Below are 26,309 nucleotides of genomic sequence, written 5' to 3'. Positions count from 1 at the left end.
TCTACCCGCCTCTGCCTCCCGAGTGCTGGGATTAAAGGCGTGCGCCACCACCCACCCGGCTCTTATTATTTTTTGAGATAAGGTAGGTCTTGCTATGTAACTTAGGCTGGCCTTGAACTCCTGAGGACAGGGGGTCCTCCCTCAGCCACTAAATAGTTGGAACTACTGGCAGGCTTCTACCACCATAGCCAGCCTTGGAAAAAAACTTTTTATTTTTGTATTTTGAGGGTGTTTGCGGTTTGCTGCTGTTTGTCTATTTGAGACTGGGTGCTACTCTGTAACAGCTTCAAACTTGAAGTGATCCCTCTGCCTCTGCAGCTAGGTTCCTAGAACTCCCAGGCCTGGCTTAAAAGGCCCTGTTATTGGTCCCTCTTTACAAGTGGGAAGAGTTAAGTAACCTGCCCAAGACACATAGCCCACCATTACAAGACAAGGATTGGAGCCAGGTGGTGGTGGCGCACACCTTTAATCCCAGCACTTGTGAGGCAGAGGCAGGTGGATCAATGTGAGTTCAAGGCCAGCCTGGTCTACAAAGCAAGTCTAGGACAGTCAAGGCTACACAGAGAAACCCTGTCTAGAAAAACCAGGAAAAAAAAACAAACCAAAACAAAACAAAAGCAAAGAACAACAACAAAAATAAAATAAAATAAAAAATAAAAAATAAAAACAAGGGTTGGAAGCTTAACACTTGAGCAATTGGGTTCTTACTCATCTATGACCCCTATGGCGCCAACTCCTCCAGCCTGGTCTTCATCCCATGCACCCTGCCACCCTCCCTTTAGGCCTGATAGGTACAGGGTCCTGCACTAAAGGCCACACAGTTCCTGCCTGGGGAAGAGATCAAAGAGAAGTTGGGAGTGGTGGTGCATGCCTTAAATCCCTGAGGCAGGCGGATTGTTGTGAGTTCGAGACCAGCCTGGTCTACAAAGTGAGTCCAGGACAGCCAGGGCTGTTACACAGAGAAACCCAGTCTAAAAAAAAAAAAAAGGAAGGAGAGAGAGAGAGAGATCAAAGAAAGCCCTGAACCCTGTGGCCTCTGCACAGGTGCCCTGCTGAGCTAGGCCCAGCTCTCAGAGAACAAAGTTCTTGGGCTCCCCAACTCCACCCACGCCCCAATCCGTTACCTCCTCATCTATCCAGGTCCCTAAGGAATGAGCTAGGTCTCAAGGCAAATTTCTAATGCTTTAGCACAGGAGCCTGCTGAGATGCCCAAGGCTATGAGAAGTCCTGCTGCGTCCCCCTAGCCACCAGGAGGACGCCAAAGGTCCAGTGGGACGCCAAAGGTCCAGTGGGACTTTCCAGAGAAAGCTGGAGAACAAGCCCCGCTCCGACCCACCTGTCACATTGCTTCCCACTTTTTTCACTGCCTGGATTGGAGGCAGTGGCACTTCCTCCCGGAGGACAGCGGCCTCCAGCAGGGAAAGTTGGAGGTTGAGGCATTAGGTGAAGGAGTGAGACAGTCTCCCTCCAGGGGGCGGTCCAGGAAAAAGTAGCCCCGCCTCCCTGTCCCAGCTTCCCTACCCCAGGCCTTCCCTCGTCAGACAGGAGCCCACAGGACTGTTTGTTGTGAATTCAGAGTTGTTGCTAAGTGAGCGAGGGAGGAGGGAAGGTGTGTGTGTGTGTGTGTGTGTGTGTGTGTGTGTGTGTGTGTGTATGTGTGTGTGTGTGTGTTCGTTCTGTGAGTGTGCACGCCTGTGGAGCCAGGGCAGCAGAAACCAAACTAAGGAGGTGGCTGGTGGCCAGTGGGCACCCTGGATTTGACTCAATCAGTAGATGCCAAAGCCAAAAAAACGGGAACAAGTAATTGGACCAACCAGAAAATCTGCCTTGCCCCCAGGTAGACAGAGTTCAGTGTCTCCCACCCCACCCCACCCCAAACAGGGAAAGAGTCTTAGAAAAGGCCTAGAACTTTCAGTGGCACCCAGCTTTAACCCTTCCCTGTCCAGGACGCATACATTACCCCCCCCCAAGTACTATTACATACCCAGAGGGGAATGCAAAAAGTAGGGGCAGAGAAGCCAGGAGGAAAGAGCTCAAAAGAAAAAGCCAAGCAGGAGGCTAAGCCAGGATGATGCAGCTACTGCAGACAGGGTGGGAAGACCAGAAAAGAAGCACAAAAGCACATGGCCCCCTGCTCACCTGTGTCAGGTTCAGGCTCAGGGATGTGGTCTGGGATGGGGGCTCCCTGTGGAGAGATGGTCACAGCTAAAAGTCCCTGCTCAGCAACCTAAAAGTCCCCTGAACCTCCCAGAACCCCAACCCCAGCCTCCCCTGTCCCCCCTCCAACGCCCCAGCCACAAACACAATAAACATGTACAGTTTACAGACAACCTACAGCTCCAGGAAGTCTCAATGTTGCTCAGACACCCCCACCCCCAGCCCTGGACTTCTGTGGACTGGCCAGGAGCCAGGCCTGACCCAGCGGCCCTACCACACCACTCCCCCTCCCTGCCCTGGAAGCGGGAAGACCTCAGAGTTAGTTCCCTGAGAGCTTGGCCCCACAGAGAGAGGGAGGGGTGGAGGACTCCCACGACCTGGCCTGAAGACCTGGGGGGAGGGGTGGCTGAGGCCCAAGGAGCCCAGCTTCTCGAACCAGACACACACACACACACACACACACACACACACACACACACACACACACACGTTAACTTGTGGCAGGGGAAAAGACTTAAGTTCCTATGTACCTATATGGTCTCCTTCGCTACAACCCTGGTCCCCTAAAGACAAAAAGTCCCAGGCACCTGGTCTAGGTACCAGGGCCGGGGGTGAGTTAGGTTTAGCAGTTTAGTAGGAGGCACTGGGTGAAGCTCCCACAGCAGCAGGGAGGGAGGCTGGTGGCTGGGCTCAGTTTGTACTGGGGGTCAAAGGGGAGTTCTTTTCCGAAGAATTCTGGGAGAGACGCCAACTAGAGCAAGCTGCTAACCACCCCCCCCTCCCTCTCTCTTGCTGCACTGGGATGGGGGGGGGGGGGGTGTCCCTGCCAACCAGACTTAACCCTCTGCAGCCTGTGTTGCTCCTTGGCCCCAGATGGGGCTGGTAAGAGGGGAACCCTGACTGCACCCAGCTTCTAGGAGGGGGAACAGGCAGCACAAGGTGCTGCCAGAAAGAGGCTGTCTCCATATGCTTGCATCTGCACCACCCTGCCCTACCACCATCTAGGTGAATTTTCTAGACGCAGTTCCCAAAGGTGTCTGCAGTGACGTGCCCATGTGCATGTCTCAGAGACAGAGATTGAGAAACAAACTGAAAAGTCCTTGCCAAGGCCCCTCCCCTTGCTGGGTCACTGAGCCCTGGACCAACAGGAGCTTCCACTGCACTAGGGACCAGAGGCCGCTAGAGTTAAAAGGGGAAGCCTAACCTATGCCCACCTCCCCATGCTGTCTCCACAGGCCCTACATTCAGACAAACAACCCCTGCTTGCCTGCCTTCCTCGTCACTGGCCTTTGCATTCTGTGACAGCCTGAGACCCTAAGGTAGGAAACAGTCCTAGTGAGCATTGACCAGAAGAAACAAAGCTCAGAACATTTGCAGCCCTACCCCACCCCCCATAGTAAGAAGAGAAAGAGGCAAGATGTCAGTAAGAACTTCCCTGGACAAAGGCTGCAATCCCACACTCGCTTTGGTAAGCACCGGCAAGCAGCGGAGAAGTCAATTTTCCTGAACCTGAAATTCACCACCAAACTCCCAGGTAAATCGCGACTAATTGTTCCTGGTCTCCAATGAAGGAGGTGACTGTAAAGGTGCATGTCCCTTTCGTCCCTAAGCCCCCTCTGCCAGAAATCCCTACACCCTCAGGACACAGAGTTTGCTGGTGCCACTGAGTATACAAGGCCAGAGAAAGAGGGACCAGCCCCTGGCAAGAGCTTATTCCGGAGTCTCCCCAAACTCCACCACTCTCTCTCTCCAAGGCCTCGGAGCTGCCAGGAGCTTGGGCCTCACTCCAGGAAACCTCCCTATCAAAGGGCAGAGGACTCCACGTCCCAGGGAGCTGCAGGAGTGCAGGAGACCTGTGACTACACCCCCCCCCCAGACATGTCCCCAGGGTGAAGGAGGAGGAGGAGGAGGAGGAGGAGGAGGGAACAGACACAAAGCCTGAGCACACATCAGAGGAGACACGCCTCCAGCACACTCCTCAGAAAGAACCCCTAGGTCCACACAAGTGAGAGACAAGCAGACGCACTTTCAAGGCGCCTCCTGAAGTAGCCCAAACTTTCCTTGAGACCCTGTGAGACTGGCAAATGCAGAGACAACCTGAGAGAGCGCCCACAGGAAAGAGCCAGTCACACAGAACTACTGACAGACACACCTACTCCAGGGCCCAGGCAGAGCCGCTGCTGCCGTACAAAGCAGTACGGTTTGTGTCCATGTGCCAAGACACAAACTCCAGCGGAGGACCTCAGTGAGACGCAGCCTAGAGTCAGACCAGAAGACAGTTTGGTCTGCCAGTGGGGAGGGGCGGCAGAGAAGCACTCAGGATTTCAAAACAGTCCTGGTTTCGAAATGCTGGAAATGCAGGATTCAGGGCCATTCCTGAAGTTGGGTGGGGGGAGGGGAACACAGGCCAACTTGGATCTGCCAGACCAAGGAGGAAAGTGCGGGGGCCAGAGGTGGCTCAGCCAGTAGGGCAGGGGACCCAGAAGGGGCTACCAAGTTAGCAGCTCCCAAGAGGGGAGGGCTCTGCCTGCTAGACAGAGGGCAAAGGAAAGGTCTCCAGCGGCTTTTGACACTGACAGGAAAAATGAGGAGGCAAAGGGAGCCTTCACACCCCTTGGAGACAGACTGAAAGTAAGAAGCCACCACACCCCTATCCTACCCACAGAAGGGGGGTGACCATCCCTTCCTTGCAGAAGAGTGCCTTGGCTCAGCTTCCCCACACTCAGGGAAGGCTAAGGGAACAACTCCCTAGTAGTCTTCATGAGAAACTGCCTCAGTTTCCCATGAGTACCCCCACACCCAGGAAGTCACCTTTCCTTGGTAGCCAGAAAGTCCTCACTGCCCCTCCCCCAACCTCCAGGGAAAGTAGACAGAGGGAGGGAGGGGGGAGGGAGGGAGGGAGGTCAGGCAAGGCTGGGGGTGGGGCTTTGGAGGCCTGGCCCTGGCACCCGGCAGGAAATTCCAGGCTGTAACTCCAGGCTGCCTTCAGGGCCACCCATCCAAGTGACAATGCTGCAAGCAGCTCTGAAGCTTCAGGACTGTAGCCTTCTTCACCTGTCATTCCCTCCTCAGCTCCTGGTCCTGGCCACCCAGCCCTCCAGCCTCAGGGCTGCAACCCAGAGAGAGGCCCACCCAGTCTTGGAAAACTACTCCCCAGTCCTGGAAGGAGCCCCTACCAAGCTCCTTGAACTAATCTGAGCCTCTTTCCTCACATCCCTGGAGGTGGTGTGTACAGTGTGGCTACGGGTGGGCAGCTGTTGGGTCTGGCAAGCAGGGGCACAGATGCCAAGCTATGGCAGCCAGGCGTTCAACAGGTTGGGCCAGTCCCTGGAATAGCCAACCCCACCCCAGAGAGAGCGGGCCTGGCAGAGGCTCCCTGCCTGGGGCACCCAGCCTGTACCGCTTTGCTCCCACGGCTGCCCACTTTCCCACGGTGCCATCCCCCCCCTCCTCTGTCCCCTCCCCCACCATCAGGTCAGCACCTGGGCAGTGCCCAGGGCCTTGGTACAAGGAAGCAAGGGATGCTATTTTCCTGTCATCCTCGGGTGCCCGGGCTCTTGAGGTACTTCACTATCAGCAGTGGAGAAGCTCAGGGAAAGCAAACAGAGCATCAGGGCCACATCAGTCCCCTCCCCACCCCCACCCCCTACCAGGCTCCCTTTGATCCCTGGAAGGCTGGACACAGACACTCTGGCTCCCTAGAGCTGCCCCCAGGGCGCTCGGACAGAACCTCAGCCCGAGGCAGCGCCAGAGGCAGGGTGAGGGTGCCCTCAGCAACTCATCTAAGCTTCTCTGGAGGAGAGGCTGCAGGACGACTGTTGGCTCCCTCCACTTATGCCAGAGCTCTTGCTGCCTGCAGTGCTGGGGCTCTCACCCCCCCACCCCCCACTTCACTCCAGGACTCACCAGCTCCTGCTAAAGGGAACCACCACCACCACCACCACCACCACCACCTCCTCCTCCTCCTCCTTTCTTTGTAGCACGTTTCTTTTCATCTAAAACAGGTGCCAGGCATTCTGGCCCTTGCTGACAAGGCCACTCTGCCACCCACTAGGTCTCTGCCCAGCAGGCTACTGGCCTGCATGGTTGTTGAAGCCGAACACACACACACACACACACACACACACACACACACACACACACCAGCCTGCCTAAGGCTTCTGCTGAATCCAGGTACCAGGAACTTGCTAACCAGAGTCATGAGTGCTCTGTGTACTTTGAACAAGCAAGATCACTAAGCTCCAATTAGCACTGATGCTTTAACCCCAGATTTCTGGGAACTACCAGGCCTTCTCTAGTCTTCATTCCACCCTTCAGGAACCCTCCACCCCACCCCCCAAGTATGAGCAACAGGGCCCGTCAAAGAAATCCCTACAGGGATGTAGCCAGAACTCTGATCCTTCAAGGCCGGGTAGGCAGATCACTTGAGAGAAAGTGTTTCCCTTCCTGGTAGCAGAGTCCGGCATCCCTCCCTGTTTCCCACCTCCTCCTGCCATGCTCACCCTATCCTGAGGCTTCCAATGGCGCCCCCCCTCACTCCCCTGTCACCACGCCCCCTCCCCAGCTGACTTTTCTTCCCTTGGGGCCATGAAGTCATGGCCTTGACCCAAGACGGCAGCCAAGCCCATGCTGGGGAGCAGCATAGGAACTTCTGCCCTAGGGAGGAGACTGACCCCTGGAGAGGCTGGGGTGGGGGGTGAGGGGGTGGCAGTGTGTAGGTCTCTGCATAGGTAGTGGTGTAGCAGCTATGATACAGACAACAGAACACCAAGCAATTCAGTGGGAGGGAGAGAGGTGGAGCAAAAGATCAAGGGGCCGCAGAGCCCTCCCCCGACACCCCCCCCACCCGCCTTTTCCAGGGCTCAGACACACACCAAGCACCCCTTTCTCAGAAACAACACTTTTTCTCCTAAAGCAGAGGTCCTCCAGACAAGACACGAACATACACACCCCAAGCAGCAGACAGAATGAGAGGGAGGGAGGGAGGGACGGAGAGAGGGAGGGAGGGAGGGGGTTGTCATCAGAAAAACCCGGAAGGAAGGAAGCTGGACAGACAGACAGACAGACAGAAGCTAATCTTTGCTTCATTGCTCCAGAGAGACACACTCTAGACTCCCAGGCTTTGAGAAATGTTCTATTTCTCTCCCTCCAAGAGGGAAAAAACGGAGGCCTGACCTCCGTATCTTCTCAAACCAAATTCCAGCGGCCCTCGGAGTAGGACCTTACTCCAGCTATGCAGGAGGCCCAAGTCTTACTTCTCCTCCTCATATCTACCCCACGGAGCTTCCTTTGGATCAAGGCAGGAGCCACCTTCCCTTGGCAGTGCAGGGAAACCTCCAAGGAACTGTGTGACTGCCCCACCCCCAGCCAAGCACACACCACACAGAATCTTTGGCAGAGAAGGCTCTCCCAGGCTCCTATGGCTCAGAGGCAGTGCCTGGGGGCAGAAGACCCAAACTCTCACTCGTGCCCCAACCCTTCTCCTTCAGGAGGCTCCCACGAGCCAGGGGACGAGTACAGGGGTGCTGGGACCCACAGAGTTAGTGAGCCTGGAAGGGGGACTACATCTCCCAGAAGCCCCCAGGGCAGATTTCCCTGCTCCAGCTGGCCCAAGGCCGGCCTTGTTCTCTGCGCTAAGGTGGTAGGGTCCCCTGGTTGCCCCTAAGCCCTTCCCCCGGTGTTCCGGGAGTGCCAGCTTGGTTGAAGACCTAAGAATATCCTCTAATGACCCTAAAGGAGTCCCCCGCTTCCTAAATAGCCTAGGGTGCGTGCTAGAACGTGAGAGACATTCAGACTGCGCTTCCCCTCCCCAATTTAAACTGGATCTCTCTTGGCGCGCTCCTGCTGGCCTGGCATGACTTTAGCCCTCTGCCCCAACCCAACCAGCCCTCACCTCGCACCAGTCGGGGGTCCTCACGCCAGGCCGGAGCTGGTCGCCATAACCAGGTCAGGGTCGTTGGGTGGACTGGGATCCTCCAGCAGGACAGTGGAGACGCGGAGAAGGCGGGCAGGCGGTGATCTTTTTGATCCTGGACGCCTTGATCTCAATACCAGCCCGGCCGGCGAGCAGGTAGCCCGGAGGCGCTGGTTGCCTGGGTTCCTGCCTCCTAACCGGGGTGCATGGTTCTGGGCGCCGGCAGCGGCGGGAGAGCTAGCGCACCGCCGGGCCGGGGCTCCGGGCTGGGGTCTCGGCCCAAACCTCACCGCTCTGGCTGCTGCCGCTCCTGCTCCTCCTCCTCCCTCCCTTCCTTCCTTCCTTCCTTCGCCTCCTCCTTTCACTTTCCCCGAGGCCGGCGGGGACGGCGGGCGCGGAGCGGGGAGGGGGCTGTCTAGGCGCTTATTGTTGGTCGGATGCCGAGGGTCCAGGTCGCAGTCCCCGGGCGGCGCGGCGCCAGGGGACCCAGGCGTGCGGGCGTCCGGCCGGCTGGCTCCGGGCGGCGGCAGTGCTGCAGCGGCCCCGGATCCGGGGCATGTCCAGCCACTGGCTCCGCCGCGCGCCGCCGCCTCCCCGGGCTCCCCTGCGCTGCCGGAGCCTCGCTCGCCCCTCCACTCGGCTCCTCTCCCCAGCCTGAATAAGCATCGGGGCTCTCTGGCTGCCTCCTTCTGCCTTCATACCAGAGCCGGGAGAGGCCCCTGTCAAAATAAGAGCTCCCCCATCTCTCTCTCGACTCCTCGCCCAACCCGGCTCCCCCAGCCTCCCAGTGGTCTGACTCGGTAAGGCGCCCGACCGGCTAGCAGGAGGCAGTTGGCCCTAGACTGAGAAGGGGCCTTCAAGCCACCACTCCTGTCTCCCCACCCCCACCCCGTTCCTGAGGACTAGGGAGGACCCACAGCATCCAAGGCTAGTTAGAGTTCTGACAAACCCACCCTCCTATCTGCACGGATTGGAAAGAGTGGGAGTTGCCTGGACACACACACACACACACACACACACACACACACACCCCTAGAACCCCTCTTTATTGTACCCACCCACATCCATTATGCACTAAGAGCATCCCCCCCTCCCTCTGAGGACATCGACTGAATTTTTTCAGCTAAGCCTTCAAGCAGTGCAAATTGGATGCTAAGAAAATGTTTGAGGAAGTGAAACCTTTGTCTTCTCAAACTCTCCTTTACCTCCGAAAACTTCGCACAGACATTCACAGCACACATAAACACCATCCTATGGGACAGTAGGCCCAAGGAAGAAAAAAAATTCTAAGCAGTTTTTCAAAAGCATTTCATATGTTATCTCAATGGTCACCACAAACCTACCAGGTAGGTGTGATGGCCCCTTTACACAAAGGAGGAAACTGAGATGTGTTTGACTTAAGGGCTTACAACTAGAGAGTACTGAACCTCAGACTAGAATTCAATCAAGTCTTTTTTTTTTTTTTTTTAAGATTTATTTTATTATTATGTATACAGTGTTGTCTGCTTGTTTACCTGCAGGCCAGAAGAGGGCACCAGGTTACATTATAGATGGTTGTGAACCACCGTGTGGTTGCTGGGAATTGAACTCAGGACCTTTGGATGAGCAGGCGGTGCTCTTAACCACTGAGCCATCTCTCCAGCCCCTCAATCAAGTCCTATGCCAGGACACTTTCCTTCTGTCATGATGTCCCTCCACCTAGAATGAATATCAACCAGTGACAAGCACTGACTGCTTCAGGAAGAAATGACACTAGCAAACTGTTTCTTCTGTTCCCCTCTCACCTGTCCCATCAACGCCACCTGCCAGAGGACCGACTCCCAGATTTTGTCTTGTTTCTCCTGTCTGTACATCTGGCTGGCACAAGACTCCCGAGGAGGACCCAGATCATAACTTCTAGTCTCTGTTCCTCGCTCAGATGACTCAGGTGTCGGCCAGGCTCACAGTAGGGCTTCAGTGAATATTGGCTGGAGCTGGTGGCTGGACTCCCTTTGTAGACCAGGCTGGCCCAAACTCACATCCACCCGCCTCTGCCTCCTGAGTGCTGGGATTAAAGCCGTGTGCCACTACGCCTGACCTCAGAATGGCCTTGAATGCAGAGATCTGCCTGCCTCTGCCTCCTGAATGCTGGGATGAAAAAAATGGACCATTATACCCAGAGACTATGTGGGTTTTTTTTTTAAATAGAAATACTGTTTTTATTTTAAATATATGTGTGCCTTTATGCATTTATGTATGCATCTACATGAGTGCCTTGTATCCAGAGTCCAGAAGAGAAATTTGAAAGCATTTTTAAAGATTTATTTGTTTTATGCATGAGTGTTCTGTCTTCATGTACACCTACATGCCAAAAGAGAGGATCAGTTCCAAGTACAGATGGTTGTGAGCCACCATGTGGTTGATGAGAATTGAACTCGGGACCTCTGGAAGAGCAGACAGTGCTCTTAACCACTGAGTGATCTCTACAGCTCCAGAAATTAAATTATTAAATAATTATTATTATTCTCCTCTTTTTTTGGCAGGATTTTTTTCTGTGTAGCCTCGGCTGTTCTGGAACTCACTCTGTAGACCAGGCTGGCCTTGAACCCAGAGATCCACCTGCCTCTGCTCCCTCCTGAGTGCTGGGATTAAAGGCATGAGTGTCTGCTGCTGCCCCCACCATCACGACCCAGCTGAGAAATTAAAAGTCTTGGACCAGGAATTCGGCACAGTTGTGAGCCACCATGTGGGTTCTAGAACTGAACCTGGGTCCTCTGCAAGAGCAGCAAATGCTCCTAACTACGGAGCCATTTCCCCAACACCTCCTTTTAATCCAATCAACACAGGATTGCCAAGCACTGTGCCAAGCACTGTGCTAGGTTAAGGGGTCCAGCACCGCAGTTCTATGACGTAGGTCCTAACTTCATTTAAAGGAAAAGAAACTGAAGCTCAGAGAAGCTGACCTCTGTGATCCCTGCAGATCCATGAAGTTGGGTCTAATCTCCTCTCTCTAGGGTCCCTAGGATATACTACTGACCACAGGCAGAGGACCAGCTCACCGAATGGACCCTTGCAGTTACTTATGGGGATCAGCCTCCCACCACATAAATGACAAGACACTTGGGGCTTGTTTGTTTGTGACAGGGTCTCACTATATAGCACTGGCTAGCCCAGGACTCTCTATGTAGAGCAGGTTAGGCTCGAACTCACAGGTTCACCTGCCTTTGCCTCCCAGGCATGCACCGCTGACTCCAGTCCCTTCTTAACGATTCCTTTTGGCATAAGTCCTGTTCACAGTAGGTCCAGAAATCAGTATTTGTAGTGGTGTATAGGTTGCAGGGGTCGCTAATGTAGTACATAATAAAATCTAAGAGTGTTTAGTATGTCCCGAGAAGCAGCCTTGTGGAGCGCTCCCCTGGGTGTGGCTGTGACTCATTCCCCTAATGTAGGTTCCAGGTCTGGACTCAGAGCAGAGCTTTGGGCAGCCACAAGTTATTGGGTGGAACCCTGGAGCCAGAGAGCAGGGAAGCAGAGAGCTGGTGGCCCTTTGCTGGAATCCAGCGGCTCCCTCTACTGGCCAATTAGGGAGCTACCGAGCTTCGGTGCGTCACCGCATGACAAGGGATGTCACAGGTGTGCCAGCGATGTTCATGTCGGCTTTTGCCAGTAAAAGTGCGGCTTGGGCATAAGTGTATGAAGGTGCCCGTTCCTGACTCGATATCTCTGCGCCAGCGCCGCTCGAAACTGTTTCTGGAAACTGTACCCACAACAGCATCTTGCTGTAAAAAAATTTACTTTTGGATGGTAGGGAGGGAGCGCCCTGGACTACTGGTTTTCTGAGATTAATCATCTTCCTGTTTCTGGAGTGATCAGAATGCACAAATAATGCTGGCTCGCCTCTCCAGTTTGCACTAGCCTGAGTAGGTGGGCGCCAGTCAGGAGAAGTTCTGTGGGAGGGACTCTACCCTGAAGCAACTAAAGACCTAAGAAAGGGTTAACTTCAAGTCCCACAGTGACTTCAATCATTGGCTCGGGGCACTGCCCGTCAAAGTTCTGAGGGTGGGGTTTTCGAGGCTGCAGTCAGATTGCCCAGCGCCCCTCACTAGCCCCTGGAATTACCCCCCACACCCCATCATCTGACCGCTGAGCCGTGCCCACACTGTGCCTATCTTGGTAGAGACACCTTTCTGGGCCCTGGATGAGGCGCGGATCCGGGCATCCTGGCTTCCCCAACTCCCTCCAGCCGCCTGGCTTCCTGATAGATGGTGATTATTATATAATAGACTTTCTGGACAGAGCCTTGCCAGCGCTGGGAACGCTGCCCCTCCTCGAAGCATGCCTCAGGGCCTGGCATCAGCCGCACCGACCTTACCGCCCAGCTGTGCCGAGGTCCCCAGCACCGTCTCCTTCCGGGAGCGGGAGACCCCCAAGAGCCACCTTCTCTGGCTGTCAGAGGCCGAGTCCTTGGATGGGGCGGACCCTGGCTCAGGCCGGCACCCCGCAGATCTCTGGGTCGGCCTGTAGAGCCTGGCTTTACCAACTCCTCTCTAAGATTGTGGAGTCCACCTGGACCCCTCAACCTGAACTTGGAACTTGGGAACCAATAGAACTAGGGACGCTGAGGTCCAGGGTCGGAAAGGGAAAGGAGTTTGGAAAAGCTGCGAGGGCCGGAAACTCCTGGCTGGGCGAGGGGGCCGGCAGGGGCAGGGGGAGGGACTCTTATCCTGACAGCGCTCCCGCCTTCTCCGACAGGAGGGTTTGGAAAAACTGAGCAGGCAGCCAAGGCTTGGCTGGAAATCCTACAGCCCACCCTCCTGGGGACACAAAGCTGAAGGGCGGGGGCAGGGCGGGGGAAGAGAGCGCGACCCCGGGGAGGGCAGGGCCCCTTTTGGGGCTGGGGGCCCAGGGGCCAGGTCCCTGGGGAGGGGGTTCCAGGCAGTCTGCTTCCCCCCCCCCCATCTCCTTGCTCGGTTCCCCCCCCCCTCTTGTTTCCCCCCTCCCGCCTCCCCCTCTCCGGCTCCAATCTTGCAGATTGCGGGCAGACTTAACTCTTAGCGTGCCAGCCCGGTGGACTTGGAGGTGGTGACACTTGATTCGCGAAGGAGGTAGGGAGGGACTCCCGACCCCACTCCCACAGTTTAACACGTTAAGGCCCGGATCCCAATCCCGGAACTTCGGCTGATCTGAGCCCAGAAAGGGTGCTAGTAACAGGAGGAACTACACGCAAAGTCAGCACGTGCCCTAAGAGTTGCGGAATGCCATCCGCTCTCGAACCCCGTCTTAACTGCCTAGCCCCCGCCACCCCCCTATCCTCTGTTGTCTTTCCTTCACTCGTGGGCCATCCTCTCCCTCCCTCCCTCCCTCCCTCCCTCTAGCTGAAGTCCTTAGACTGATAGACGGCTGCAGAGAGGCGGAAGTCTGGATTCTTTAGCTACTTGAGCAGTCTCTACTAAACCCTGTCCCCAAGGGCTCCAGCGCAGGTGACCACCCCCTTTTGCTCCTTCTTGCTACCTGCAGGCCTTGTGAGTTCTGAGAGGTCACCAACCCATCTGAAGCAGAGAACTCCAGGCTCCAGCTAGGACAAGAACAATGGTCTGAGTTGCTGGAAACCCCGACTTCATCTCCACTTCGGGGCTGGACACCCTACCTCCGATCAGAATTGGCCCCAGTTTCACTAAGAATTACTCTGTCGGAGGTTAGGGAGGTGGGGGGTGGGAGGTGCTTCAGACTAGGCTGGAAGGGGTTAACGGAGCGCGAAGTGAGAGCCAGGTGAGGCACCACCCATCTTGGCTTCAGGTGAGAGCTGGTAGGGAGCTGGAGGGATGGTGACCTTAAAGGTTGCTTTTATCTGCCCCCTAGTGGTTAAATCTGGCTTAACATCCACTGGCAAACCGTATCCTCACAGGGGATGTTGTAGTCTGGGCTAGAGAGCGCCTCTAAGGTGTGGACAGAGTCACCACGATCTTTGCCCTGCCCTCCCCGACTCAGCCTGCGGTTTCTGCCGCCTCCAGATCTGCGTGGTAGGATTCGCCTAGTAATACTCAATTGTAGCGCTACGGAGCAGAAGCCGGAGGCCTCTCTTCCCAAGTTCTCCACCCAATAGAGGTGGTCAGTAGGAAAACTCTTTGCTGCTTCCTGGTTTGTGCCCCAGAGCCTTCCTAGACATCCCAGGCTTAACATTCAAATGCAAATTTAGCGCAAGGCTCCTCAACTTCCCTTCACCTTTTCTCCCCTCTAGCCAAGTCCTCTGTCTCCTGGACCTCTGCACTTTGAAGGATTGTAGCAGCTCACAGTCACTACCCGCTACCTGGGCAAGGTTGAGACTCTCTAAGCGGAAGGCTCCCGGGTCCGCAAAGCTAATGATTTCGACCGGCTGGCAGGGCCGGGCATGGTGGTGCAAGGCTTTAATCCCAGCAGGGAGGCAGAGGCAAGTGGATCGCTCTGAGGTCGAGGTCGAGGTCAGCCTAGTCTGCAAAGTCTAGGACAGCCAAGGCTACACAGAGAAACCCAGTCTCAAAGGAAAACAAAAACCAAAAAAAGGGGATGAATTTAATTGCAAGTGTATCTCGTGCCGGGTGGTGTTGGTGCACGCCTTTGATCCCAACACTTGGGAGGCAGAGGTAGGCGGATTGTTGTGAGTTCGAGGCTAACCTGGTCTACAAAGTGAGTCCAGGACAGTCAAGATTACACAGAGAAACCCTGTCTGGGGGCGGGGGAAAGCAAGTGTATCTCTTTATTATTGTTTATATATATTTTGAGCTTGTATTTTTTGTTTGGCTGGTTTTGTTTTGTTTTTCAAGACAGGGTTTCTCTGTGTAGCCTTGGATGTCCTGAACTGTCTTTTTATAGACCAGGCTGGCCTTAAACTCACAGCCATCCACCTGCCTCTTCCTCCTTGAGTGTTGGGCTTAAAGGCATATGCCACCATGCCTGGCTTTGTATTTGTTCTTATATTTCTTTTTTTTTTTTTTTTTTTTTTTTTTTTTTTTTTTTTTTTTTGGTTTTTTGAGACAGGGTCTCTCTGTGTAGCCTTGGCTGCTCTGGACTCACTTTGTAGACCAGGCTGGCCTCAAACTCACAGCGATCCGCCTACCTCTACCTCCCGAGTGCTGGGATTAAAGGCGTGCGCCACCACGCCCGGCTGTTCTTATATTTCTATGTGTGTTTTGCCTACATGTGTGTCTGTGCACCACTTAGTGAGCAGTGCCATAGACACCATAAGAGGTTGTCAGATCTCCTGGTACTGGAGTTCCAGACAGTGTAACTTTCCATGTAAGTGCTAGGAATTGAACCCAGGTCCTCTGGAAGAGCAGCCAGTCATTTTTTGCTTTTTCGATTGTTTGTTGTTGTTGTTGTTGTTTTTGAGACAAGGTTTCTCTGTGTAGCCTTGGCTGTCCTAGACACTCTTTGTTGACCAGGCTGGCTTTGAACTCACAGCGATCTGCCTGCCTCTGCCTCCCGAGTGCTGGGAAGCAGCCAGTCATTTTAAGTACTCAGCCTCCCGTCCAGGCCCTTAGGTGCTTCATCACCCTGAGGAAAGCAACTCAGTAGCAGGCTTGGGTTGACTTGTCTCTTGGTTGGTTGGTTTCATCTGCTGTTTTGGAAAGAAGAGGCCTTGTTATGCAGGCCTGACTGAGCTGGTGCTCACTACATAGCCCAGGCTGGCCTTGAGCTTTCTACTATGCCTCAGCCTCAGCCTCCAAAGTGCTGCAGCTGTGCCCCATCACATCTGGCTGTTTTGAGAGAGGGTCTTATTGTGTTATTCAGGCTAATATCAAACTCTCGGGAATCAAGCAGTTTCCCTACTCAGCCTCCCAACAGGCTACCAGGACACCCCCACCCCCAGACAGGGTTCCTCTGTGTAGCCCTGGCTGTCCTAGAACTCACTCTGTAGATGAGCCTGGCCTCAAACGCAGAGATCCCCCTGCCTCTGCCTCCCAAATACTAGGATTAAAGGCATGTGCCACCATCACTCCCAGCACTGCCTCTTTCTTCTTTCTTTCCTTTCTTTTGGTTTTTCCAGACAGGGTTTCTCTGTGTAGCTTTGTAGACCAGGCTGGCCTCGAACTCACAGTGATCCACCTGCCTCTACCTCCCGAGTGCTGGGATTAAAGGCGTAGGCCACCACGCCCTAGGACATTCTTCTTTTTTTTTTTTTTGGTTTTTCGAGACAGGGTTTCTCTGTGATAGCTTTGGCTGTCCCGGAGTCACTTTGTAGACCAGGCTGGCTTCGAACTCACAGCGATCCACCTGCCTCTGCCTCCCGAGTGCTGGGATTAAAGGCGTGTGCCACCACCGCCCGGCGCCCTAGGACATTCTTAAACCCAAGGGAATGGCTATGCAAGAGTAGCATAGTCAGGGTTTTGAGTTCAGTCTCCAGCATAGCTAAATGAATAAAATAAACAGATAAACCTAGGAGAGGCTGGCAGAACAGAGCCCCAGAAAAAAAAAACTGTAGCCACTTTGCTCCTCTCCTGGCCTGCTGCCCAACTCTTCTGCCAGCACTCTGTCTTAGATACATAACCCCTGCTATTTAATCCTTGTGTTAAAGGCTGGAGAGCCTTCCTAAGGTTGTGTTGGGAGCCCGGAGCCCTCGAAGAATATGCTTGCTTACTGCTTAATTTGCTTTTCTGCCTTGCACTGTAGAACTGTCATTTTGAAGAGAGAGGGTGCACAGGGGTGCCGACAGACTTACGCAAAATCACGTGGCTGGCAAGTGACAGCTGGGAGGTGACCCAGGCCTTCTAGCTTCTGGTCCAGAGTCTTTCCGCGACACCATGGTGGCACTTGCTTCCAACTTTCCATTGGATGGCTTCCTGTGCCTGCTTCCTTTCCTCATGGGGCCTTCAGAGTTGGAATGGCAGCCTTGACCTCTTTATCTGGATCTTTCCCAGAGTATGGGGTGCTCAGGGCTCCCAGCTCCCTGCTGTCATGTCCCTATTTATATTCCTGTAGCTCTCTAGTTCATTTTAAGACATCACTGGATTATAGAGAAAGCCCTAGCTGGGCCAGTCAGAGACTTGAGTGCCAGCCATTCCTAAACAGCTATGTGGCTTCACACAAACACATCTCCCCAGGCCTCCTGAAGATCTGTCAAGACTGGTGCTAACTGGTGTAACTCCTGGGGCATTGTAACCTACAGTTCTAAAAGGCCTGTAATCCCAGCACTCAGGATCAGGAGTTCAAGGCCAACCTCAACCCCAATCAAGGCCAGCCTGGGTTATGTAACACCATGTGGTTTTGTTTTTTGAGACAAGGTTTCTCTATGTAGCCTTGACTGTCCTGGAGCCAAGGCTCTCTCTTTGGACCAGGCTGGCCTCGAACTCAAAGAGATCCTCCTACCTCTGCCTCCAGAGTGCTGGGATTAAAGGCATGGCCCCACTAGTTCCTGGCATGACACCATGTCTATAACAACAACATCAAAAATATATAGCACGAGGCAAAGGGATGACGTTTCTGTATTTCTTCAGCACCCTGTACCCTCAGGACCATATGTGCAATACCTATAGTATCTTCGGGGTTAGGGCACTATTTACTGAGGCACCTACACTTTGGCCCCAGTGCTTGGTCCTGTGAGAATTATGAGACATGAGCTGAATATATGTGGGGTCCCCATAACTCTAATATTGATCATTGCAGAAAAGAATTCCAGTTTCAGGGGCGGGAGAGAAGACTGAGTGATTATGAGTGCTGCCTGTTCCAGAGGACCCTGGTTAGATTCTCAGCAATCAGATGGGCCCCCCTGCCCCCCCCCCCCCCCCCCCCCGCACAATCGCCTATAACTGCAGTCCTGGGGATCTGACGCCCTCTCCTGGTGTGTTGGGGCACTGCACATAAAGTGGTACTCATACGTACATGCAGGCAAAATACCCATATGGACAAAATAAACAAAAAAAAAAAATTGAAAGAGAATTCCACTTGCTATGAATGACTGCGTGGCCATCTCTTCACAACTCACAGCCCCACTTACACAAGTCCATTTTCTCTCTTCCGCCTTGGAGCCATTACCAGCACACGGCAAACGGTAAGCCACCCACAACTCCTTACTATGTGGACTGGGGGTGCCCCTCAGTTTTCTACTTTGCTTTTTTAGTTTTTTCTTCCCCCATATTCCAAGACAAAGTTATTTTCCTCTGCCTACCTCGTCCAAACTCTTACCTCCTGCCCTCTCATTTCTGTATTACAAGAGACCTGAAGAGCAAGCCAAGACAGGAGTTCCTCCAACAGATGGGGGATAAAATTATCTTGGTAGGGAGAGAAGCAGGCAGGCTGGGAGCATCAGAGACTAGCAACGTTTTTTTTTTTTTTTTTTTTTTTTTTTTTGGTATTTGAGACAGAGTCCCTCTGTGTCCTGGGTCACTCAGCAAAGACCAGAGGGGCCTCAAATTCAGAGATCCACCTGCTTCTGGAGTGCTGAGAGTCTTGTGCCATCACACCTGCCTTTGGTTGCTGTAGTTTTGTTTTTGTTTTTTGAGACAGGGTTTTTCTTTGTAGCCTTGGCTGTCCTAGACTCACTTTGTAGACCAGGCTGGCCTTGAACTCACATCGGTCCATCTGCCTCTGCCTCCCCTGAGTGCTGGGATTAAAGGCATGTGCCACCATGCCTGGCTGAAATCTTTTTTCTTTTTCTTTTTTTAAAGGTTTTTTTGAGAAAACTTGTCTTGGAAAATATAAAACAAACAAACAAAATAATAAATTTTTAAAAAAGGAAAAATGCTTTTTTAGCCAGGCATGGTAACTTACACCTTTATTCCCAGAACTCAGGGAGGCAGAGGAAGGCGGATCACTGTGAGTTCAAGGCCAACCTGGTCTACAAAGTGAGTCCAGGACAGCCAAGGCTAACACAGAGAGACCCTGTCTCAAAAAAACAAAACAAAACAAAACAAAACAAAAAACAAAAACAAAAAAAGAGAAAAGTTATTTAAATGCATGAGTGTTTGCCTATGTGTCCATGTGTGCCTAGAGCCCTCAGAGACCAAAAGAGGCATCAGATCCCATGAGACTTGAGTTAGACAGTTGTGAGCCACCATGTGTATACTGAAAACTGAACCCTGGTCCTGTGCAAGAGCAACAAGAGCTCTTACCCACTGAACCATCTCCCCAACCCCTTGCCTTGTTTTTGGAGAAAGAACCTCTCATTGGCCGGGCTGGATGGCCAGTGAGACCAACAGCTGGCTGTTTCCAGCCCTGGCACTAAAAGCCCATACCAGCCCAAATGGGCTTTTTTTGTTTGTTTTTTTTCCCAGATAGGATCTCTCTATGTAGCCCTGGCTTGCCTGGAACTTTCTTTTTTTTTTTTTTTGTTTTTTGTTTTTTGTTTTTTGTTTTTTTGTTTTTGTTTTTCGAGACAGGGTTTCTCTGTGTAGCCTTAGCCATCCTGGACTCACTTTGTAGACCAGGCTGGCCTCGAACTCACAGCGATCCGCCTGCCTCTGCCTCCCGAGTGCTGGGATTAAAGGTGTGCACCACCACGCCTGGCTGCCTGGAACTTTCTATACAAAGATTTTTAGATTTATTTTTCTTTGATGCATAGGAATGTTTGCCTACATGCATGTATGTGCACCACCTGTAATCAAAATGTCCAGAGAGGTCAGAAAAGGGTGTTAGATCCCCTTGAACTTGACTTACAAGTGGTTGTGAGGCACTGTGTGAGTGCTGGGGACAAAACCCAGGTCCTCTACAAGAGTAAAAGTTGTTTTTTTTTTTTAAATAATTTTAATATATATATTTTTTGAGACATGGTTTCTCTGTGTAGCCTTGGCTGTCCTGGGCTCACTTTGTAGACCAGGCTGGCCTTGAACTCACAGCGATCCATCTGCCACCATGTTCAGCTCACAGCATGCTTTTTTTAAAAAAAGTATTTATTTTACATATGAGTACTCTATTTGCATGTACATCTGCATGCCAGAAGAGGACACCAGATCTCACTATAGATGGTTGTGAGCTACCATGTGGTTGCTGAGAATTGAACTCAGGACCTCTGGAAAAACAGACAGTGCTCTTAACCGCTGAGCCATCTCTCTAGCCCCTCAAAGCATGTTTTTTAAAAGATGAGTTCTGGAGATCCAGATCTGATATTCATGCTTATAAAAGAGGCCCCCTCCCTCCCCCCCCCCACCCCCTACCCCCCACCCCCTCTCTCTCTGTAGCCTTGGCTGTCCTGGACTCACTCTGCAGAACAGACTGGCCTCAAACTCAAGAGATCCACTTGCCTCTGCCTCCTGAATGCTGGGATTAAAGACATGCGCCACCATGCCCAGCCTTATTAAAGAGTCTTTAGAGTCCTATACTATTAAAAAAAAATTTTTTTTAAATCTACTTTGAAGCCTGGCATGGTGGCACACATTTTTAATCCCAGCACTCAAAGAGGTAGAGGCAGGCAGGTTACTGTGACTTTGAGGCCAGCCTGGTCTACAAAGCAAGTCCAGGACAGATGTTGGACCCTGCTGTTAAGGTTGAAGTCTGGCATTACCAGATAGCCCCTGTGCCTTCCTCAACTGGGTTGCCTCCTCTCGAAATCCCAGATTCTCTAAGGAGAGTCACATAGCCCTTAGGGAGATTACAGTCCCAACCCTTTCCCGATAAGAAACCTAAGAAACCGGTTCAGTGTGCACCTGGGGATTCCTGGAATACCCTCCCCCATGCTAATGAGATGTCTGGGTACCTTAGCTTTCAACCAATGACCTTCTCCCGTCTACAGGCCCCTCCTCCCCGCTCTCCATAAGATAACTAAGTACTTCATTTCCTCACCCCCACCCCCTTTTAAATTTACCTTTATTTTATGTGCATTGGGGTTTTGCCTGCATGTAGGTCTATGTGAGAGTGTCAGATCTTGAAGTTACACACAGTTGTGAGCTGCCATGTTGAGTGCTGGAATTTTTGTTTTCTTTTGCTTTGTTTTTCCAAGACAGGTTTCTCCGTGTAGCCTTGGCTGTCTTAGACTCACTTTGTAGACCAGGCTGGCCTCGAACTTACAGTGATCCGCCTGCCTCTGCCTCCAGAGTGCTGGGATTAAAGGCGTGCGCAGCCACCCCCAAGCCAGTGCTGGAATTTGAACCTGGTCCTTTGGGAGAGCAGTCAGTGCCTTTAACTGCTGAGCCATCTTTCCAGTCCCTTCCCTTCTTCTTTTTTTTTTTTTTTTTTTTTTGTTTGTTTGTTTGTTTTTCGAGACAGGGTCTCTCTGTGTAGCCTTGGCCGTCCTGGACTCACTTTGTAGACCAAGCTGGCCTCGAACTCACAGCGATCCGCCTGCCTCTGCCTCCCGAGTGCTGGGATTAAAGGCTTGCGCCACCACGCCCGGCTTCCTTCTTCTTTTTTTAAAAAATAATATATTTTGCCAGGTGGTGGTGGCGCACGCCTTTAACCCCAGCACTTGGGAGGCAGAGACAAACAGATTGCTGTGAGTTTGAGACCAGCTTGGTCTACAAAGTGAGTCCAGGATAGTTAAGGCTACACAGAGAAACCCTGTCTCAAAAAACCAAGTTAAAAAAAAATAATAGTAATAATTTATTTTATTTTATGTACATTGGTGTTTGCCTGTATGTACGTCTATATGAGGGTGTCATATTCCCTAGAACTGGAGAGACAGTGTGTCCTGCCATGTGGGTGCTAGGAATTGAGCCCCAGTCCTCTGGACCAACAGCCAGTGCTCTTAACCTCTAAACCATCTCTCCAGCCCCTGGGTCCCTTTCTTATGATAGGACTGTGCTGCTGCATGTAAATCAAATATAAACAGCACTCCCAGCCCCAGCAAATCAAACACAATAACTCTGAAATCCCCTCTAAACCCCGCCCCCAACTCCCCAAGGTTCATTTCGTTTTGTTTCAAAACAGGGTTTCTCTGTGTAGCCTTGGCTATCCTGGTCTTCAGCTCACAGAGATCTGCTTGCCCCTGCCTCCCCAAGTGCTGAGATTACAGTTGTACACCACCAATAGCAACGTAAGGTTGATTATTATTATTATTATTATTATTATTATTATTATTATTAAATTATATTTATTTTTTCCAAGACAGGGTTTCTCTGTGTAGCCTTGGCTGTCCTGGAACTCACTCTGTAGTCCTGGCTGGCCTCAAACTCACCAGATCCGCCTGCCTCTGCCTCCCTGAGTGCTGGGATTATAGGCGTGTGCCAGTGCATCTGGCTTGCCCAAGGTTTATAAAGGGAGGCCGCTGCCATTTATTTCGCCAAAGGTCATCTGAGACTCCTCATTTATTCTGGGGAAGGAAGGGCTCCCCTCCTCCCTGAAGGATTTGAAGCTGGACCCCTGGGTTTGGCCTGAGGCCAGGCAGTCATAGGTGCCTCCGGTTGCCACTGAAGCTCTCTGGACTGCCACCGCCGATGGGAGCCACTCAGGAGCAATTGCTTGATCTTCCTTCTGGTTGTGGAACTGACCAGGCACGTTTTGCCCACACCATTTGCAGTTAGCACAGGCTAACTGCAAACTGCAGGGCTGTAAAAACTGCAGCATCACTGCTGGCTTTGGAACTCCTGAGCTTCCACTACCACCACCACCACCACCACCACCCGCCTGCAAAGGTGAGCGAAGACTGGCTTAAAACAGTTTGTACCCAAGACCCATTTTCTGTTTTTGTTTGTTTGTTTGTTTGTTTAAAGAATCCTCTATTTGCGTGTACACCTGCATGACAGAAGAGGGCATCAGGTCACATTATAGATGGTTGTGAGCCACCATGTGGTTACTGGGGATTGAACTCAGGACCTCTGGAAGAGCAGACAGTGCTATTAACCTCTGAGCTATCTCTCCAGGCCCTGTTTTTGTTTTGTTTTAGTTTTTTGAGACAGGGTTTCTCTGTGTTATCTTGGCTGTCCTGGACTCACTCTGTAGACCAGGCTGACCTCGAACTCACAGAGATCTGCCTGCCTCTGCCTCCCAGAGTGCTGGGATTAACGTTGTGCACTACCAGGCCTAGCTGTTTTGTTTTGTTTTATTTATTTATTTATTTATTTATTTTGTTTTGTTTTGGTTTTCGAGACAAGGTTTCTCTGTGTACCCTTGACTGGCGTGGACTAACGTTGTAAACCAGGCTGGCCTCAGATTCACAGAGATCCACCTGCCTCTGCCTCCCGAATGCTGGGATTAAAGACTGTACCTACGTTGTTGTTGTTGTTGTTGTTGTTTAGGTTTTTCCAGACAGGGTTTCTATGTGTAGCCCTAGCTGTCCTGGAGCTTGCCCTGTAGACAAGGCTGGCCTTGAACTCAGAGATTCACCAGCATCTGCCTCCAGAATGCTGGGGATTAAAGGCTTGTGCCACCAGCACTGGCCACCACTGCCGCCTGGCTTCTACCCAAGACCTTGAACTTAAAAGTATTTTTTTTTCACTTTGTAGACTAGGCTGGCCTCGAACTCACAGCTATCCGCCTGCCTCTGCCTCCCTAGTGCTGGGATTAAAGGCGTGCGCCACCACGCCCGGCTCTTAAAAGTATTTTTCATTGCTCTGTGTATGATGTGTGAGAGTCAGAGGACTACTCTGTAGACTTTCTTCTCTCCTTCCACCTTTCCTTGGCTTCCAGGAATTGGATTCAGTTCATTGGATGTGAGAGCCGTGTGCTTCACTGACTGATGGTGAGCCACTTCTGTGACCCGACTGTAAACTCTAGTCATACTGCCCTGACATTTTAGTCCTGGGATTAGAGACTGTCTGTCACCTACTCAGTTGTGGGGTTTGGGTTTTTTTGGTTTTGGTTTGGTTTGGTTTTTCAAGATAGGGTTTCTTTGTGTAGCCTTGGCTCCCTTGGACTCCCTTGTAGAGCAGGCTAACCTCAAACTCACAGAGATCCTCCTGCCTCTGCCTCTGCCTTCCTTAGTGCTGGAATTACAGGTGTGCACCACTGCTCCAGGCTGTGGTTTTGTTTTTTGTTTTTTTTTGTTTTTTGTTTTGGTTTTTTTTTTTACCACCGCCCAGCTGAGAAATGAAATTCTGTATCTCTCCTGAGCCACGGTCTCACATAGCCCAAGCTGTCCTCAAAGTTATGTTTGGAGAATGACTTTAAATTCTTGTCCTCAAAAAATAAAAAATAAAAAAATAAAAATTCTTGTCCTCCTATCTCCACCTCCAGATGCCAGGATTATAAGTGTGCACCATCATGCCTGTTCAAAAATCGTTACTAACGCCAGGGGGTGGTGGCGCACGCCTGTAATCCCAGCACTCAGGAGGCAGAGGCAGGTAGATTTCTGTGAATTTGGAGCCAGCCTGGTCTACCAAGCAAGTCCAGGCCAGCCAAGGCTACACAGAGAAACCCTGTCTCAAAAAAAAAAAAACAACAAACAAACCCAACCCCCCCCCAAAAAAGGTAATAGGATGCCCCCACCCCCTAAAAATAACCAGTGAAGGAATAAAGAAACTTAATTGAACTTTTCTGTGTTAGCTGAAGGGCACTTCTGAATGTCTCCAAGGGTGAACCAGGAAGAATATCCTGCAGGACACCCTCAAAAGAAGTTGGTTTGAGCTGGGACTGGTGGCACACGCCTTTAATCCCAGCACTTAGGAGAGGAGGCAGGCAGATCTCTGTGAGTTCAAGACCAGCCTGGTCTACAAAGTGAGTCCAGGGCAGCCAAGGCTACACAGAGAAACCCTGTCTCAGGAAAAACAAATAAAACAAAACAAAAAACTTGGCTTAACCCAGCGCAGTAGCAGAAACTGTCCAGTGCTGCTGCCCTGACCACATTCCATTCCTTCTGGTCAGAGTGCAGATCAGCTTAAGGGGACAGCGGTCCACCCACACGCCACTGCAGCAGGCCTCTGCCCAGAACCCAGTGGGATCCAAACCTGTCCCTCTGAGACTCTCTTCTCTGTCCTGACCCCAGAAGGGACATGAGTTCTTGTCTAACCAAAGACCCCAGCTGGCTGCTATAGTTTCATCCTTGAGAAGGGAGAGGTTGGGAGAGAGACCCTAGAAAGAGATCTGCAGAAGAAGAGCCAGGAGATGCAGAGAGGAGAGACAGGGGAACAGGGGAGTAGCCTGTACCCTTAAAAAGAGCCGACCAATAGAGGATAAGAGGAGAGAGATTGGATTGGCGGCAGCGGGGGGGGGGGGGGGGCGCAGAAAAAAAGATTTGCTGAGAAGCTGATGAAGTGCAACTGAGAAAACTGTTGCCATGGTGACAGGTCCAGAGGAGGGAATAGGAATATAAATCGGATTATGAATTTTAGGGGATCTCGTAAGAGCTGGGGTGGGGGCTGAAACCCCAGAGACAACCCTCTCCCCCCCCCCCCCCCCCGCACCTTATCAGGGCCTCTCTACTAGACTTCCTTCAGCCCACGAGGACTGCCTTTCCCAGGAGTCATTCCCAGGCCAGACAAGCAGCAGCTGTGGAGAGGCCCTGAGCTCTGGCATGGCGGGGGTGACAGACAGCACCTGCAGTCTTACCTCTAGCCATCCCTGGCCTCTTGCCTCTTGAACCACTCCCTCCTTCCTTCAGAGCCCCAAAGAGGAGACAGGAGACAAACTTGTTTTCCCGCTCCTCCTACCATTTGCCAAACACCATGTTGGGGAATCTGTGAACTAGAGATGACAGCCACCATTCATAGGAAGTCACCTGAGTTCAAGGTCACAGCTGGAAGGTAGGGCTGGACCCTCTGCTCTGGGCTCATTTGTTCTCTTCCCAGCCCTCCTGTGTGCCTTGGGAATCTGCTCCCGTCCCCCCCGCCCCCCCCCCCCAGCATTTCCTGTACCTTTAAGGCAGGCCACACACTCGGAAGCTGATCCGAGGGCACACTAGTTTGCACGGTCTGTCTCCATTCTTGTGTGACTTAGACAGTGAGGCTGAGCGGTGCTCTGACAGCCGGCCTGGGGAGGTGGAGGGGAAGGGCTTGAGTTGAGAAACTCCTGGAGCAGGAAGAGGGTAGTGGGAAGCTCAGAGGCCAGGCTGTTTCTAGCAGTCGTGAGAACTCAGAGCCTGAACTGGGCAACTGGGGGAAGCAGCATCTCCAGTGTGCCCGTCCAGACAGCAGTCAGGGTGACTGGGGTGTGGTGTGTGCCTGCAGATCCCTGCAAGTAGGAACAGTGGCAGGAATGCAAGAAGAGGAGAGGATGGCTTCCCTTCTGTCCCATCCCTTGGGCTTCTGGATAAATAACAGCTTTGCAAAGGGCACCAGTATCTGATGTGCATATCAAGCAGGGCCTGGGAGGTGGGAGGCCAGCGTTGGGTTTGTGGCCTGGGCAACCGTGCCAAAACCTGCTTCAGGGTAACCCGCTTCAGGAGGATCCGAAAAGATTCAAAACATTGTTTAAAAAGGCA

General features: G+C 52.3%; 1 protein-coding gene and 1 long non-coding RNA gene across 8 annotated transcripts in view; both read right to left on the bottom strand.

Annotated features, from left to right (window-relative positions):
• BCL9L (BCL9 like) overlaps window positions 1-8,854 on the bottom strand; it is a 32,101-nt gene extending 23,247 nt beyond the window's left edge. For 2 of the 7 annotated variants that reach the window (XM_084783358.1, XM_084783363.1), the window contains exons 1-2: window positions 8,051-8,854; window positions 2,140-2,185 (exon numbers count right to left, since the gene is read on the bottom strand). Coding sequence is in view for 1 of the 7 variants with exons in the window: in XM_084783357.1 (XP_084639483.1) it covers window positions 1,337-1,440 (104 nt within the window). In the remaining 6 variants the exon portion in view is untranslated. Of the gene's footprint in view, window positions 1-1,336; window positions 1,834-2,139; window positions 2,186-8,050 lie in introns of those variants that run through there. The other 5 variants (XM_084783359.1, XM_084783365.1, XM_084783364.1 and 2 more) reach the window with 4 other exon arrangements.
• Window positions 8,855-9,543: 689 nt separating this feature from the next.
• On the bottom strand, window positions 9,544-12,872 carry LOC311598333. The gene is made up of 2 exons (XR_014779534.1): window positions 12,423-12,872; window positions 9,544-9,769 (listed from the first exon to the last, which is right to left on the bottom strand). It is a non-coding gene; the product is annotated as an uncharacterized lncRNA (long non-coding RNA).
• Between the last annotated feature and the right edge of the window lie 13,437 nt (window positions 12,873-26,309).

Source organism: Acomys minous, assembly GCF_964271855.1.
Source record: "Acomys minous genome assembly, chromosome: 5".
NCBI classification, from domain to species: Eukaryota; Metazoa; Chordata; class Mammalia; order Rodentia; family Muridae; genus Acomys; species Acomys minous.
The sequence above is the reverse complement of the archived record's forward strand: the minus strand, read 5'-3'. Positions and strand labels throughout refer to the sequence as shown.